Source organism: Nematostella vectensis, chromosome 10, assembly GCF_932526225.1.
Source record: "Nematostella vectensis chromosome 10, jaNemVect1.1, whole genome shotgun sequence".
NCBI classification, from domain to species: domain Eukaryota; kingdom Metazoa; phylum Cnidaria; class Anthozoa; order Actiniaria; family Edwardsiidae; genus Nematostella; species Nematostella vectensis.
In genome coordinates, this window is record NC_064043.1 from 8,135,280 (window position 1) to 8,149,948 (window position 14,669).

Genomic DNA, 14,669 nt, shown 5'->3' on the forward strand with positions numbered 1-14,669 from the left:
GCATAGGTATTATGAACATTAAAAATTTTATTTCTGAATTACAATGTACAGTACACTGTACTGTACCTAATTACATAATTACATAAAATGATAAACATATGCTGCTTAACTGTAAGATCTACCATTTGTACTTGTCTGGAAGATTATCAAGGAACTCTTGCTCTTCGGGTGAATTTTGTCTCTGTAACACTGCATTCCTCTGTGGGTATCTACCAAATCTGTCAACTACTTCCTGCAAAATGCAAAGAACATGCCAGATAATAAGGTAAAGATTTTCTCTTCACTGAAAAAAATGAATAGACACATAGAATAAAGCTAGATTATGTTGATAATCACATAAATGTGGTACTTGGGCTATTTACTATTATATCAAACCTTGTGCTTCTTGGCAAAGTCAAAGTTTAATCTTGTTTGCTGTGCATAAGGTGTACTAGTTGCATCTTGGGCCAGGCGCTCATATAACTGCACTGATGTAACCTTAAGTATAAAAAATGAAAGTGATGCTAAAAAGATTAATGAAAGGGATGCTGCATACGGTTAACATTTTAACTGCAGTCTGAGCATACTTTTTTATTTTGAAAAGAATTTTGGAAAAGACTTATATTGTATACATGTGTGTTATTTCACTCCACTTTGGACTGAGTAGAGATTGGCATGAAAAAATACATATACCTATACATGAAGCATTAGTTTATTAGATAATGGTCCAATCCTTCAGTCCATTCTTTTAGATAATGCTTACCTGATCTTGTATATTTTCACTGTGCATTAGTGGCATGTAGATGAAGGACCGTTCTGACAGACTATGCTTCCTGTGGTCATGTGTTGATCTTTCTAAAAACTAAACCAAACCAATTAAATAGTATAAACAATCATATGAAGTCATAGCTTTATCAAAAAATTGCAAGTCTTAGCACCCAACACTGTTTTTCTCTCATAGGACAACTCCTAAACTGTTTATTTATCATCTTTTAGTGGAATGTTGACTATATTTTGATTAAAAGTATGGACTGATGCAACCAGCTTTTTGCCGCTCTGTTTCCCATAGTTTTTGCCATAATAACAAAAATTTCAAACCAACTAAGATATCTCACTGTGCAATATGCTCATCATTCTAAAACCTCATTATCCTAAGATTAGATGAAATACCTCATTATACCAAAAAAAAATACTTTTATTTTTTATTCTATTGAAATTAGTGTTAAGTCAGATGCCTTTTTGGTAAGAAAATCAACATTTTTAGGGACCATTTGCCACCCCTATTTTTTACTAACATAATTATCATCATCATCATTATCATCATCATCATTATTATCATCATCATCATTATCATCATCAACATTATCATCATCATCATCCTTATTATATTTGCTTTCTACATTATCTCTTTTCTATAGTTTCCTGGCAACTCACCTTAGATGTCATTACCCTTGCTCTAACATCACCTCCAAAAGCTTTAGGGGTTCCCTGGAACAAGGGTAATTTTTTTTTTTGGGTTTTGTGGGTGAAATATTGCAGAGCCGTAGCAAGCCATGTAAGATTGAGGGCACAATACAGAAACATTAAGAAAATATTGGCAGGCACAGTCATGTCCCCACTGGTTATTTCTTTATATATTTCTTTAAATGTTGGGGGAGGGGTGCACATGCCCCACCCCCTGTTATGGCCCTGAATTGTCATGCTTAATTGAATTCATCATGTGCAGAATTAAAAAACCACAACCAAAAACAGAAGATGTTGCATAATCATTGAATTCATTAGAAAGAAATGTTGAAGAAAAGTATGTAAAAACATTCCATGTTTTAAAGTACATCATCATAGACAGCAAAAGCAACAACATATTACAAGAAGAGGGTGTATCCCTGCCTTTGCTCCTGGTTCCACCAGCGACGTACACCCGCTACTAACCTTGTAAATATTTCTAGTAAATTGATCACACAGTATTATCAATGCCAGAGAGGGCTTGGGATCAAGTTCCCAGTCCTTGAGACCACCTTGATATGCCTCATCAACCTGTTATATGAAAATAACTTTAAAGCCGCATTGTCACCAGTTTACTTCCGGAGGTCTGACAGAAACCCAACTGTTAAAAGACAATAGAATCTATAGCATCCATGCTTTTTAACAGAACATCCACTCTAAAATATCAATCACATCCTCAAAGAAACTTCCAATAGACACACTAACACTGCTTTCACAATTATGAAAATTGGATATTGCTACATAATCAATCGGAAGTAAACTGGTGACAATGCAGTAAGGATCAGGTTTATTTTGGACACCATGCAACAGAGAACAATCAATTTGTTGTCATTCCGGTCCCTGATGAAAAACTTATGCTTGTCCATAGGTGGAGCAGTCCAAATATTAAGGAGGTAGAAGGAGAAAGGGAGGGGGCGCATCCACTTAAGCTTTTGCCCATGCATTTGAAAGTGAAAAGCATGACATGTGGTCTGTGCCACTACACCCAATGTTACATGAAATTTACATAACAAGCCCCAAGGTTTGCATATTTTCTTGGTCATCTTAAGTCTTGTATTTACCAATTTGCCAAACTTTTTCCTGATCTCAGCATCTACAGCGGGCCCACCATTAAACCATTTCTTTTCCGCTCCAGGTCCAAACCAATAAGTAAGGACTTCCTGCCATTTGGCACCACTTCCAGGAACTATCTTGGAATTGCACAATAAACGTGATAGCAGTATGGACCTAACAACCAGTTGAACCAAAATCAGATTTAATTACTAGTAGTATAACAATAAAAACAGAAAAGACAACACTATGACAATAAAATAAAGATCTATCAAACAAAACCTTTGTAACCAAAAAATGAACAAAAAATGAAAGTATATTAGATGACAACCAGTGCACATAAGGGAAAATAAAGCAAAAACAGATAATAATAATAAACAAATAAATATTATAACTAGAAAGAGAACGATTGCTTCTCAAATGCTAACTTGGCCGTGTTATTCTCTGTTTCCAAGGGTCCACAAGTTATCACACATTGCTGTGTCGAAATTTGACATTCTTGCTGAATGAAGATTATTATTATAACAGTATTGACGGTAAACATATCACCTCTGTTTAAGAAAGTACTGGTTCTTAACTAATGCAAAAGAAGCACGTTTAGCCAACATAACTTAAACGGTCCGACACGGTGATCTGGAAGCTGTTGTATACTACTGCAACCGTGACGTCTCACGCCGTTACACTATATGCTAATAAGAATTTTCATCAATGAGTACCGGTACATATTATTATGGTCTTTGCTGTCATCGTAGCAAAATCGTAGTGTGAGTCTATAATCTATCTAACAAAGCTTTCGCTTCTAGACACCAGAAACAGCCGTGTGTTTGTGAAAGTAAGTATCTCAGTATTATAACATCGACCTTATGCTGGTGATGATATTTAATCGATTTTGTCTGTCACTTATTGACAGTTTTATTTCCAAAAGACGAGCTTTTTCTTAAGTGTAAAGAGAACCAGGCCGTTGTGTTGTTAATGTTTTTTTTATACTTGTATATATAAAAAAAAACAATAACAACACAACGGCCTGGTTCTCTTTACACTTTAGAAAAAGCTCTTATGTTGCATGTAAGGTTCGTTTTGCCCAAATTACTTGCTTCAGAACACCCGAACCATCCCTTGGCTGATTTACATTGCCACCTAATAATCAATTGTCCTCTGGTTCATCTCATACTGCAGCTCAGATCGTTGTAAGATGCCGATCCCTGAAGCTCAAGAGGTGTTGAATTACTGGTTCGGAGGACCCGAGAGAGACCCCTCTAAGAGGGCGAAGTGGTTTGGCGGGGGTGAGGCGGGCGATAGAGAGGTCAAGGATAAGTTTGGCGATTTGGTAATATAACATCCTTTTTACTATATTGAGGTTCCCTGCTTGATAAGATTAGCCTTTCTCTTGCAAAAATAACAAATGCTTACAGGATTTTTTTCAGTTTTTAGAAGACAGCCGAAATTATAATTATCTCCCCTCCGAGCCGCCAGTATTTACGGGGCCTAGCTGTCCCCCTCTGTCAAGCAAACCAAAATTAATGCTTTTTTGCAAAGTTTTAAAAGAAATAAAACTAAATAAATTACTGATGTACAATTATTTCACGGTTTATTGGATCTAAGGAATGTACAAAGCGTTTAGCAAATGCGACACTTTGCAGGGTATTCCTGCATGAATGACACGTGCATGGGGTTGATGTTTTTATTTATGACATTTTTTAATGTGGACAAAATATTTTCAATAAGACTATCAGGGTGTAAGGGTAGCTTATTTCCTTGCAGCCGTCTGATTTGCTTTGCAAACAAAACGTATCGTTTTCAATTGGCTGAGAAACCCAAAAGTTTTATCTGTGGTAAATATGAGAGACCAAGAGACTAGGCCAAAATATTTGCCTAGCACATTTGGGCAGAAATTCCCCAGAGGAACCCCCTCCCTTATTAAGTTCTGCCTCCTGCCTGAGTGCCCCCTCTTTCACCAAAGTACCCTTATCTATTCCAAGTAACCCTTCTACGTGAGTACCAGCCCTTCCTTTGTAAGTAATTACTTCCCCCATCTGAGTACCCCTCGAGCATGAGTACGACCCCATCCTCCACCCAAGTACCCTCACCTACCTGAGTACCCCCGTCCTCCACCCAAGTACCCTCTCCTTCCTGAGTACCCCCGTCCTCCACCCATCAAGTACCCTCACCTACCTGAGTACCCCGTCCTCCACCCAAGTACCCTCACCTACCTGAGTACCCCATCCTCCACCCATCAAGTACCCTCACCTACCTGAGTACCCCGTCCTCCACCCATCAAGTACCCTCACCTACCTGAGTACCCCATCCTCCACCCAAGTACCCTCTCCTTCCTGAGTACCACGTCCTCCACCCATCAAGTACCCTCACCTACCTGAGTACCCCATCCTCCACCCAAGTACCCTCCCCTACCTGAGTACCCCATCACCCAGGTACCCCTTTCCACTTGATTGTCCCCATCACTTAAGTACCCTCCTACATACTTCCTGACCCCCACAAAGTACCCCCTCCTATGTACCCCTGATTTCACAGCTAAGTTGATTGTCTCATTGTTAGGTGGAAAAGGCACGAAATGATGAGCTAAAACACTGGGAAGAAGATGCTGATGCAACCCTGGCTCTGATAATCCTACAGGACCAGTTTTGCCGCAGCATTTACAGGGTAAGAGACAAGTCCCATAATAGGACTTTGCAGGGTAAGGGAAAAGTTCTGTAATAGGACTTTACAGGGTAAGAGACAAGTCCCGTAATAGGACCTTATAGGGTAAGGGACAAGTCCTGTAATAGGACTTTACAGGTAAGGGACAAGTCTTTTAATTGGTTCACACATGATATTGGTACAGGGATACTTACTAAAAAGAAAAAAAGGAAAGGGGGTGAGATGTTGCCCTATTACACCCATTACATTAAAATGTGTATCAATACAACCATGCCTTTTTTTATAACCAGGTGATTGTTGGCCATACAGAAAAACTACCCTACTATGAAAATTTACCCCCTTTGAGACCGCAGGGTCAACGGGATTAATTGACCATTCAATGAGTTTGATTGATTAACCACAGATCCACCTTATTTATGGGGTGTGCTTACTATACGTTCAGTTCAATATCAGACTACTGTGTGTATACCATAGATTGTGTTCTTTATTTTATTATTCATATTTAATTAGCATGTGTATGGATGATATTAATGGGGAATTAGGATTGTTTTTCAGGGTCTTTCTTTGATGTCTGCTCATGGAAAATACCCTTGCTAACCTAACATATATTTAGAACATTGCAATCTAAATATTGAATAGATTATTAATATTAGTCAAATCACACTAGTGGTCTATCATCAATGCTGCATTGTGATTGGTTGAAAAAAAAATCACCTGATTGGCCATTGACCGAGAGGCTTGAGGAATAATTGTCATTCATTTGCCTGTATACAGGGGACTTCAAAGGCATTTGACAGAGACCCTTACTGCGTGAAGCTCGCTGAGAAGGTGACAAAGCTCACTAATGCCCAATGCTTGTAACTTTTGTCTGGGGAATGGGAGCGGTGAGGTGGAGGCAGACCTAGGATTTCTTGTAATAGTCAGCTTGGTCAGGGGCGGCGGAGTGGTGGTGGTGGGGGAGTAGAGGAATTGGGAATTCAAGGAGGGGAGGGTGGCTGGGTTTGACATAGAGTACTACTAAAATGAATACAAAAATATGTATAATATTGTCTTTTATCAAGCAATGGATTAATACATGTAACGATTGAAAATGTTTGGGTACTTGTAAACCGTGTGTTCATGAAAAACAACATCAGCTCAGAAAAGTAGGGGAGCAGCCCCGTCGGCCGCCCCTGTGGCCAGACATCCCACTCCCTTGCAAAATTGTTTTTATTTGATTTGTCATATTTAAGAAGGTGTTTAACTGAAAGCTTTATCACAAAAAGAAAAAAAGAGGCGGTTGTAGACATACTCCATCTGCCATTTCACATTAGAATAACACAGGGTCCCCATCATCATGAAAAAGGCCAATTGGACCATTGGGACCATTCATGCTATATTGATATACTTTTCATGTTTCATTTAGTTCCTAGAAAAGAAGACACATGACCATGAAAAGTACCAGCCTACCGAGCGATTCTTTATGTATCTGCCGTTTGAGCATGCAGAGGACAAAGACCTTCAGGTATAAGTCAACTAATATTGACTGGACTCATACCCTGGTCCCAGAGCCTCGAACGTAAGTGGCCAGCGAGCATGTGACTCGCTGGCCACTAAAAAGACAGACGTTCCAGGCTCTGGAACCAGGGTACTGGAATCAAGTTCTTCCATACCAAATCGCCACTGTACTAACTTACCTACTTCTACTTATTTTAGGCACGTTCTGTTCATCTGTTCGAGAAACTTCTGGAAGATGCTAAATCAACGCCTGACGCGAAATCAGCAGAGTTTTGGTTTGACTTTGCTTCAAAACACAAGGTAACACACTCTGCAAAGGAGCACAAAGTCTATCTAATAACAAGCCCGCCTATCAAGAGGGGGAGGGGGTCCTATGTGCAATTTGAATGCTAAGAAATTACACCTTTTTTATAAAAACCTCTTTTATAAGGACATCCAGCCTCAGATAGCAGAAAGAAATTTCTTTTTTAGTCCTGATGCGTTCTAAAATGCAGAATCAATTTGTACTAATAGTAACAACCTTATTATTGCTATTGATCATTAGTGTAATTTTTCCTAATAATTCATTGGGTATTATATTCTTATATCGCTCATAGCCTTAAAATGGCCCAAAAATAAGAAATGCCTTGTCCCAAAAATCCGAATGCCTTGCTTTCTTTCTGCTGATTTTTGTGGTTTACTTTGTCGATTTAAGAAAAAATAAACAACGATTTCACTGGATTAATGCATACCCCTTAAACAACCCTAATTAAGTACATTTTGTCGATGTACTATGAAGGTAAACCTTAAAATAAAAATAAAAATTCTTCCATACATTTGCGAAATCCCTCTTTCGAAGGGCTGTGGTTTTTGCGAGCGGAGCACACTTTAGATCTCACCCGCCTCGATGTAGCTGTAGTAAGGCAAAAAGAGCGCATGACTTTTATTGAGTTAATCAAGAGCCGAAAAGGGATATCTTAGAGCTATAATTAAAACAGGGTATTGTTCTTAACAAGAATATCCAAAGTCTCGGTGAAACCAGGGCGTGTGACATCTATATAAACAATTTCTTTGTCTTTTTCTCTTTTTAGTTTGTAGTTGACAAGTTTGGTCGTTTCCCGGCGCGCAACAAGGCTATAGGCAGAGAAAACACACCAGAGGAGCAAGAGTTCCTGGACAACCCTCCACCTGGGTACAAGTGGTGATAACCCTTCCTGGAAATGGCACTTCTTCGAGCCAGGACAAGGACTGGAAAATTACGCCTGGTATGCACACACGTGCCTGAGATGGCATAGAAACACAACTTGCAGCTGCACGAGTATACAATCCGGAATAAAATAAAATAAAGACTCAATCGCAATATTACAAGCTCTTATTTATTTATTTTTATTTTTTACGGCGCGGGGGCCTATGGGGAAACCAAGGGATCGTTGCGTGACAGTATTTCGTTGCAATCTCGCAAGCACTTCCGTTGCGACTTCCAAGAACTGAAAATAGATGAGAAGCAGTGAAATCGGTGATGGCTCCGAGCAAAACCTTGTTAGGATCTGGTACATTTGGCAGTGTTTATTCAAAGTTATCCAAGACTCGTGTAGTTGCTGTAAAGGTTTTGTCTCAGCATGCCGTGAGTAGGAAAGGCTTTTTTGACCGAAATCAGGATGATGTATTTCGCGAAAATCTTCTACTAACGTGCCATCCTAATATTGTCAAAATTCTTCGAGTTGAGCAAATCAAGCGCAATTTTGCGCATGGTGTTGTTATTACAATGGAGCTAATGCTTTCCTTCGACGACCTGGCTGGCAAGCTGATGGGATGCCATCGTTTAGAGACTATCGCTAAATTTGTTCGCGAAGTAGCGGAAGCACTTTCGTTCCTCCACTCTCGTGATCCGCCAGTAGTTCACAGATATCTGACGCCTCGCAACATTCTTTTTGGTTTTAATAGCATCCGCACGGAACTGATCGCAAAAGTCTCCGATGCTGGCCTCGCGCAAGCACTCGAGTCTGCCCATAGCGAGGAGGATTTTCGTATAATACCATCTCGGTACAACACCCAGTTTATGGCACCGGAAACAATGGGTTATGTCTGCTCTCCAAGAATCGTATATCACCCAAAAATGGACATCTACTCACTGGGGATCATACTTCTCACGATGGTGAATGGGAGCCCCCCAGACACACAGGCTTATCCACTTGATAGTCAAACAGGTTAGTGCGGCCAGGTTAGGGTACCTACACATGAGGCATTGGAACCCCCCCCCCCCCCCCCCCACCCCCTGGCACAAAGGCTAAGTTAAAACAGGGAGACCTAACTCAACATCTTAGTAAATCGTCTTCTTTTGTTTTTGTTTTAGAAAAAAAAAAGAGCGTTTCATTTAAGGTGGTTTTCTAAAACAAATTGAAAACAATTGAGTGTGCGCCACCATAGGGATAATGGCTGTAGTTCTAGCCGTGAAATGACTCTGCCATTATTACATTAGATGCTGCATGGCAAGCCAAGTTGAACAAAGCATTGACGAAACTTGGAGAAAACAACCCACTAAGACTTATTGCCGAACGAATGGTCAGTGAACCAACTCGCAGACCTACTGCATAGCAAGTTGTGGACGAATTGAAAAACAAAAACCTTAGAAAGGTGTGTTACATTAAGTGCACTTTTAAAGATTGTCGGTTCGATACAAATATGTGTATCTTTTAGGAGGGAGGGCTGGCAAGTTTTTTTTTTTCGGTTCAAAAATTTCGATTTTCAATCTAAAGCACAAAAATAGTGACCCTCCCCCAAACAGGCGCCCAAAAATAAAGGCCCTCCCCCAGAACAAAAAAAAAAACATAACAAAAAAGTGTATTCTTAATTGTATTCAAAATTATACTTAGTCGTGCGATGCTCTACCTATGGCACGTTCTTCCCTGGCCCTGTTCCAAATCGGAGCTAAAAAATCCAACCCTACCTCCAAACATAGCAGCTCTCCCCCACTTTAAAAAATTACCCTTCCCTAATTACAAATTACTTGATCAAGTAATCTTACAATTAGATAAATAATATTCGATTGAATAAGGAAATGCCGATGTGCTTTACTTGTTTACCCGATTTGATTATTATTTTTTTTTGTGGGGGGATGTTTTGTGTTCACATGCGCAAAGATCAATCCACCTGTCCATCTCAGCGCCTCTTCTCAATGTTCTACAACATTTCCAAATAAAATAATCCCAAAAATGAAAGCCGGCTCTAGCAGTCTGCCCATTTGTACGTAATCCTTACATTGCACATCTTGTTTAATTCAGTATTACTGCAAAAGGTTGATAAGACTCAATGTTATCCTCATTATTATAAAATCCCACAGAACTTGAAGGTCATGGATTTCAGAGACAGCATGACACGCTTGGAGAGCTCGTTAAAAGAATGGATCCAGGTACGCAAAGAAACAGTCAATAAACTCGAGAACATTGGCTTAGCCAATATGATTGAAAAGCTCAAGAACGTCATCAAAACAGAGAACCAGGCTAACTCAGTGGGTACTGGCATGAGCGTCGCTGGGGGAGCAGTGATGTTTGGTGCAGTGGTGGCTTCATTTTTTGTGGGTGGAGCTGCCGTGCAAGCTGTACAGTTGGCTAGACAATCTGGTAAGATAGTAAAAGACGCGGGTAAGGCGACTTGCGCTTTTGCTAAAATCTACAAGCACCGGAATGAAGCCCTGGCCGTGAGTACTGTCGAAGAGGTGATTAGAGAAGACCGACTTAAGACTGCATCCTTAAGACAAGCATTGGACGGCTTTTCAGAGCAAGTACTGAAATGCGCTAATGAGTAAGTGGAAGGAATAATGATAATTTTAAATTATAATAATTATAAATAATTAGTTTTTTTTCAGCACATATTGAGGTATCTCGTAAAGCAACCACTGACATAGAATATTTGTTTCACGAATTCAGATTTTACGCAGACCACGACGAGTGGGATATCGGTCAATATTTCTTCACATTGTCAGGCTGTTATGACCTATTCACCGATACGCATGCGCCTATAGCTGACCTGAATCCTCCGTCAGTAGCAGACGGGAATCTCCTGATCCTTGACAAAGGAGAGCAGCTTGGGAAGCAGTTTGCGACTTTCGTCCTTGTCGGCATGAAAATAGTTGGGAATTATTACTCTGAAGTTGGTAGAGTCGCCACCATATTGTCGCTGCCGTTGGATATCCTGAGTATGCATGCAGCTCTGAAGCGTCTGGAAACCACAGGTAGCCCGGTGACGGAATGGATGCAGACTTTGCGGGAGACGTATGTGTGTGCTATGGAGGAAAGGGACACCCGTAATGCTGTGATCTCGTTGATAGGGACACTGTTGAAATGGCGGATCGAGGCTGCCAGCAAGGCAACTAATCGCTACTTTGAAGCACTGTGAAGGCTACAAACACTCTTATGCCCAACTATTGAAAAAAAAATGGGTAAGATGGAAAAATGCTGATTGTCCATTTTAGAATTGTTCATGAGGTACATTTTTAGCGGCTGACGAGGCAGATACTGTCATCAAGCCAGATTCCAGGACAGGAATAGCTGACCTCAGCACGTTTCGATATTTTGTTATCATAGATACTGTAGATTGATGATTTATAGCTTTTAAACATTTTCTATTAGGTCATTGTATACATAGGAATTTGTATTATCCGCCTTTCCCATACTTCCCGTACTTGAAATCGGGTGTATCGTAGAATTAGGGACATGACACTTAGACAGCGATTGATGGAGGAATAAGGGGTAGGAGCACGTACTTGAAATCGTAGAATTAGGGACATGACACTGAGAGAACGACTGATAATATAGTAGATAGCAAAGGTGCCATATACGACTTTTCTTGAAAAAATGCGTACCGTGCAAGCTCTCGAATTTGCGCGCAAATGGCATAGCAAATGTTTTTCATTATTTCTTGTGAGAAATATTTTTACAATAGAACACGATAGGATTCTGATGCATAGAATCGATAAGTAAAATAAAACTCCTTGAGTTGTAATGCTAATGTTGTCAGTACATGATCTGCTAGGGGGGGGGGGGGCATAATCTTTTAATGCCTGGTTAATATATTAGGCTCCTGATAGTGTATAGGGTGACTAATCCTAACGGCGCTGGTCACCTAAATCCAGTATAACTACCTACTCGTGGTGCACCTGTTTTAGACAAAATGTTATACTTGGGACCGAGTAAGGGACGGTATATTCCCTTCTGGGTAGGTGGAGCTCGTTAGCCTTGGTTGGCAGTCCACCTAGGGGAAGGAAAACCCTGATTCCAAACCTCCGCTGCCTTGCGGCTATACCCGTTCTGGGAAAGGCTAAGGGAGCAAATCCCTACAGAAAACCCGGAGTGGAGCCCCGTTAGGCAGCCTGTCTCCTCAGTCGCTGGCAACTCCTGCAGTCGACCTGGTACCAAACGTATTGGCTATGTCTTTCCTTTGGACCTTATCAGCAAGACCGAGAGGGGGATTCTGGGAGTTGGGCAAACCAGTCTCTCCATATTTTATGCCCAGGCTAGCGCTTTTTGCGCTGATGTCATGGACACTGACTGTCCGAAGACTGCCTACTACTGATAGACCAGCGGAAGGTTTCCATGCTATTTAATGCATCAGAAATATCGAATAGTTTTGGTCGAAAGATGTGACAGCTAAGTTGAGCTTAGTTAGTTGATCAGGTGCCCCTAACGATGCCAAGACAAACTTTGGCGTCATTGGATTTTGCCTTGACAACATACATATTTCAATTAGAAATCTTTTCGGCAATACTATAGTCCTGTCGTGTTAGTGTGACCGGGTGGTATTTTGGGTTATTTTAGATTTTGCAAAGATTTTAAGTAAGCGATTTTTGGATTGCGATTATAATTGTTTTACGTATTTTACGGATTGTTTCTCAAACGTGATTTTAATTCGATCCGTACACGCTTAGGAATTTACTTTCAACATGTTTCAAATTCCTTTAAATTAGTATCAATAGCTTGATAGTGCTAATTGAATCAAGTAAGCGTCCTTTTACCATTTCCCAGATAGATTAGTTTCTAAATTTGACAGGACAATGGACGCTGAGTAATTTGAACGGTAGTAAATGTTAGCGTCCCTAGAAAAATGCGCGTCCCCAAGCGAGTTTAAAAGCGGCTGTTTTACAGTATCTGTTTTTTTAGTTTAGTACCGTTGAGCAAAGGAGACGCATTGCTTGCGCGGCGTGGTGCGGGAGCGAGATATGCAGTTGTTCAGGGAAGACAGTCAGCAGAGATAAGCTACAAGCTTAGAGCGCTGTCCGTACGGGCCTGTCATGCCAGTTGTGTTCAGTTTGATGTACCGGTTGTAAGTACTTTGTTTTTAAAACTAGCCTTTGGTTTAGGTCACCTTTTCTCCGGATTTGACTATGTTTGTTATCACTTATTTATTATACTTTATTATTTAATTTGTTAATAAATCCTTATAAGTCCATGCCTTGCATCATGTATTGGTTCTCACGTTGCCTTTCGCTCGATCGTTTTCGTTTCATTCCATTTATTTTTGCCAACTTTTTGGCTGGTGTCAGAACCTGATAGTTTTGCTTTCAGTATTGCATTTGTTTCTACATTTTTCGTAACCGCACGGTAAATGTCAGGTTCCGACGGTTACACTAAAAAATCATCCAGTATCGCATATGCTAGCGATTCATATGGCTATCACATGCCATTAAATACAATCCACTGTAGCAGAAAAAAAATTATCTTCATCATTTGGTTTCAAAACATGCGCCAGACACCGGGAATAATTGAAAAGAACTGGGAGGGGATACAGATTTGGCTGTCATTTTTGGAGAAGTTCCAAGCCCTTTTGTTATTAACTACCCCTTGATGCACCAAACAAAACAGAGAAGAGCTGTTGCTGTCCTCATAGTATAAGGTGTGGTCCCATGTGCTTGCACGAGGCACACAACCTTTATGCACCATACACCGAATACACCCCGTTGAAGCCGAAAATAAAAGCTGGAGTGAAGACGTCGTCGTCGTTGTTGGTATAATCCCATGCTCTTGCTCGAAGCGGGCGCCCATTATTTGTCATAAACCATCTAATGCTCGTAGTTGTGGGTGTGGTCCCATGCGTTTGCTCAATGCGCACTCCCCATTACGTAGTTGTGGGTGTGGTCTCATGCGCTTGCTCAATGCGCACACCCCATTACGTAGTTGTGGGTGTGGTCTCATGCGCTTGCTCAATGCGCACACCCCATTACGTAGTTGTGGGTTTGGTCTCATGCGCTTGTTCAATGCGAACACCCATTATGCGCCATATACCATCCAATACACCCCGTTGAAGCCGACAAAGGATATTGGAAAGAAAAGTCTAGACACCCTGTCTATCAGTATGGGGTCCCGTACCCACATGTCCTCCTCAGAGGGCATCCTTATGATGTTACCGGGCATATTCTTACACAGTTCCTCATTTCCAAGAACTCTCTTCAGGACATTACTGTTATTCCTTTGTAAGCACTTCGCTGGGAATTCTCCAAACACTATTTCTTCTTTTCCTCTAAACTGAAAATTAAAAAGCTATATCAGCTATAAACACCTAGGACATTCCTGAAATGGAAGGTGTATCTTGGTACTCTCCCTCAAATTCTAACACTCAATGTGACTCAGTTTAAGGACGAGTTTGTAAGAATAATTGCTCAGCGGTCAACGGCTCTCGATAAATCAGTCTAAACCTGCAGCTTGCACATTATGAGAATAGTCACAATTGTTCGAACGTGCAAAATAATGAGAAGATATTAATATAGGTTCAAAAACGACTTCGGAGTGGAAAGCTGTGTTCTATAAAACAGATAAGTATGCAAGTTTTAACGACGTCTCTTTCTGATCCTAAATCCACATGACTTCTGCTATGCTAAGTAACTGCATTTCGCAATTTTCCACTTGCCCTTTTCGTCACAAAATTACCTTTGCAGGATTTGTTTTCGCTGTGAAAGCTCTAACTTAATTAGGTATTTGTCCAACCCCCTTCCCAAATATTTTTTGGTCCGTCCC

At 40.6% G+C, this 14,669-nt stretch overlaps 4 protein-coding genes across 7 annotated transcripts in view; 2 read left to right on the top strand and 2 right to left on the bottom strand.

Annotated features, from left to right (window-relative positions):
• Positions 1 to 7: 7 nt before the first annotated feature.
• LOC5506827 lies at positions 8 to 3,222 on the bottom strand. Of its 2 annotated transcripts, none has more exons than XM_001627461.3 (7): positions 3,082 to 3,222; positions 2,544 to 2,709; positions 1,909 to 2,013; positions 1,414 to 1,467; positions 743 to 841; positions 376 to 477; positions 8 to 232 (listed from the first exon to the last, which is right to left on the bottom strand). In XM_001627461.3, exons 1-7 carry the CDS (start codon positions 3,138 to 3,140, stop codon positions 119 to 121), a joined length of 699 nt encoding a protein of 232 aa, XP_001627511.1. In that variant the 5' UTR covers positions 3,141 to 3,222; the 3' UTR covers positions 8 to 118. The 2 variants fall into 2 exon arrangements, with proteins under 2 accessions (XP_001627511.1, XP_048589406.1); XM_048733449.1 differs by having other exon boundaries at positions 2,961 to 3,090.
• Positions 3,216 to 8,025, top strand: LOC5506826. The gene is made up of 7 exons (XM_032375273.2): positions 3,216 to 3,364; positions 3,709 to 3,859; positions 5,086 to 5,190; positions 5,962 to 6,015; positions 6,593 to 6,691; positions 6,883 to 6,984; positions 7,755 to 8,025. Exons 2-7 carry the CDS (start codon positions 3,725 to 3,727, stop codon positions 7,866 to 7,868), a joined length of 609 nt encoding a protein of 202 aa, XP_032231164.1. The 5' UTR covers positions 3,216 to 3,364; positions 3,709 to 3,724; the 3' UTR covers positions 7,869 to 8,025.
• Positions 8,026 to 8,065: 40 nt separating this feature from the next.
• On the top strand, positions 8,066 to 13,107 carry LOC5506822 (U-box domain-containing protein 70). Of its 2 annotated transcripts, none has more exons than XM_048733447.1 (3): positions 8,066 to 8,870; positions 9,143 to 9,297; positions 10,004 to 10,146. In XM_048733447.1, the coding sequence occupies exons 1-2, from the start codon at positions 8,183 to 8,185 to the stop codon at positions 9,256 to 9,258; spliced, it is 804 nt and encodes a 267-aa protein (XP_048589404.1). In that variant the 5' UTR covers positions 8,066 to 8,182; the 3' UTR covers positions 9,259 to 9,297; positions 10,004 to 10,146. The 2 variants fall into 2 exon arrangements, with proteins under 2 accessions (XP_048589404.1, XP_048589405.1); XM_048733448.1 differs by lacking the exon at positions 9,143 to 9,297 and adding an exon at positions 10,685 to 13,107 and having other exon boundaries at positions 8,147 to 8,870; positions 10,004 to 10,464.
• Positions 13,046 to 14,669, bottom strand: part of LOC5506821 (glycine receptor subunit alphaZ1) — a 31,719-nt gene continuing 30,095 nt past the window's right edge. For both annotated transcript variants that reach the window (XM_032375290.2, XM_001627460.3), the window contains one exon: positions 13,046 to 14,180. In XM_032375290.2, coding sequence (XP_032231181.1) covers positions 13,926 to 14,180 — 255 coding nt within the window. In that variant the 3' untranslated portion in view covers positions 13,046 to 13,925. The remainder of the gene's footprint in view (positions 14,181 to 14,669) is intronic.

What these genes read in the sequence shown, in the direction of transcription:
- LOC5506827 (XM_048733449.1), bottom strand. Translation starts at nt 3,076, where the DNA reads ATGTTTACCGTCAATACTGTTATAATAATAATCTTCATTCAGCAAGAA. An exon ending in ACAGAGAATAACACGGCCAA is followed by an intron (nt 2,710 to 2,960) that starts GTTAGCATTTGA and finishes ACTGGTTGTTAG; the next exon opens with GTCCATACTGCTATCACGTT. An exon ending in GGAAAAAGTTTGGCAAATTG is followed by an intron (nt 2,014 to 2,543) that starts GTAAATACAAGA and finishes TTCATATAACAG; the next exon opens with GTTGATGAGGCATATCAAGG.
- LOC5506826 (XM_032375273.2), top strand. Translation starts at nt 3,725, where the DNA reads ATGCCGATCCCTGAAGCTCAAGAGGTGTTGAATTACTGGTTCGGAGGA. An exon ending in GCGTGAAGCTCGCTGAGAAG is followed by an intron (nt 6,016 to 6,592) that starts GTGACAAAGCTC and finishes TGTTTCATTTAG; the next exon opens with TTCCTAGAAAAGAAGACACA. An exon ending in CAGAGGACAAAGACCTTCAG is followed by an intron (nt 6,692 to 6,882) that starts GTATAAGTCAAC and finishes TACTTATTTTAG; the next exon opens with GCACGTTCTGTTCATCTGTT.
- LOC5506822 (XM_048733447.1), top strand. Translation starts at nt 8,183, where the DNA reads ATGGCTCCGAGCAAAACCTTGTTAGGATCTGGTACATTTGGCAGTGTT. An exon ending in TCCACTTGATAGTCAAACAG is followed by an intron (nt 8,871 to 9,142) that starts GTTAGTGCGGCC and finishes TTATTACATTAG; the next exon opens with ATGCTGCATGGCAAGCCAAG.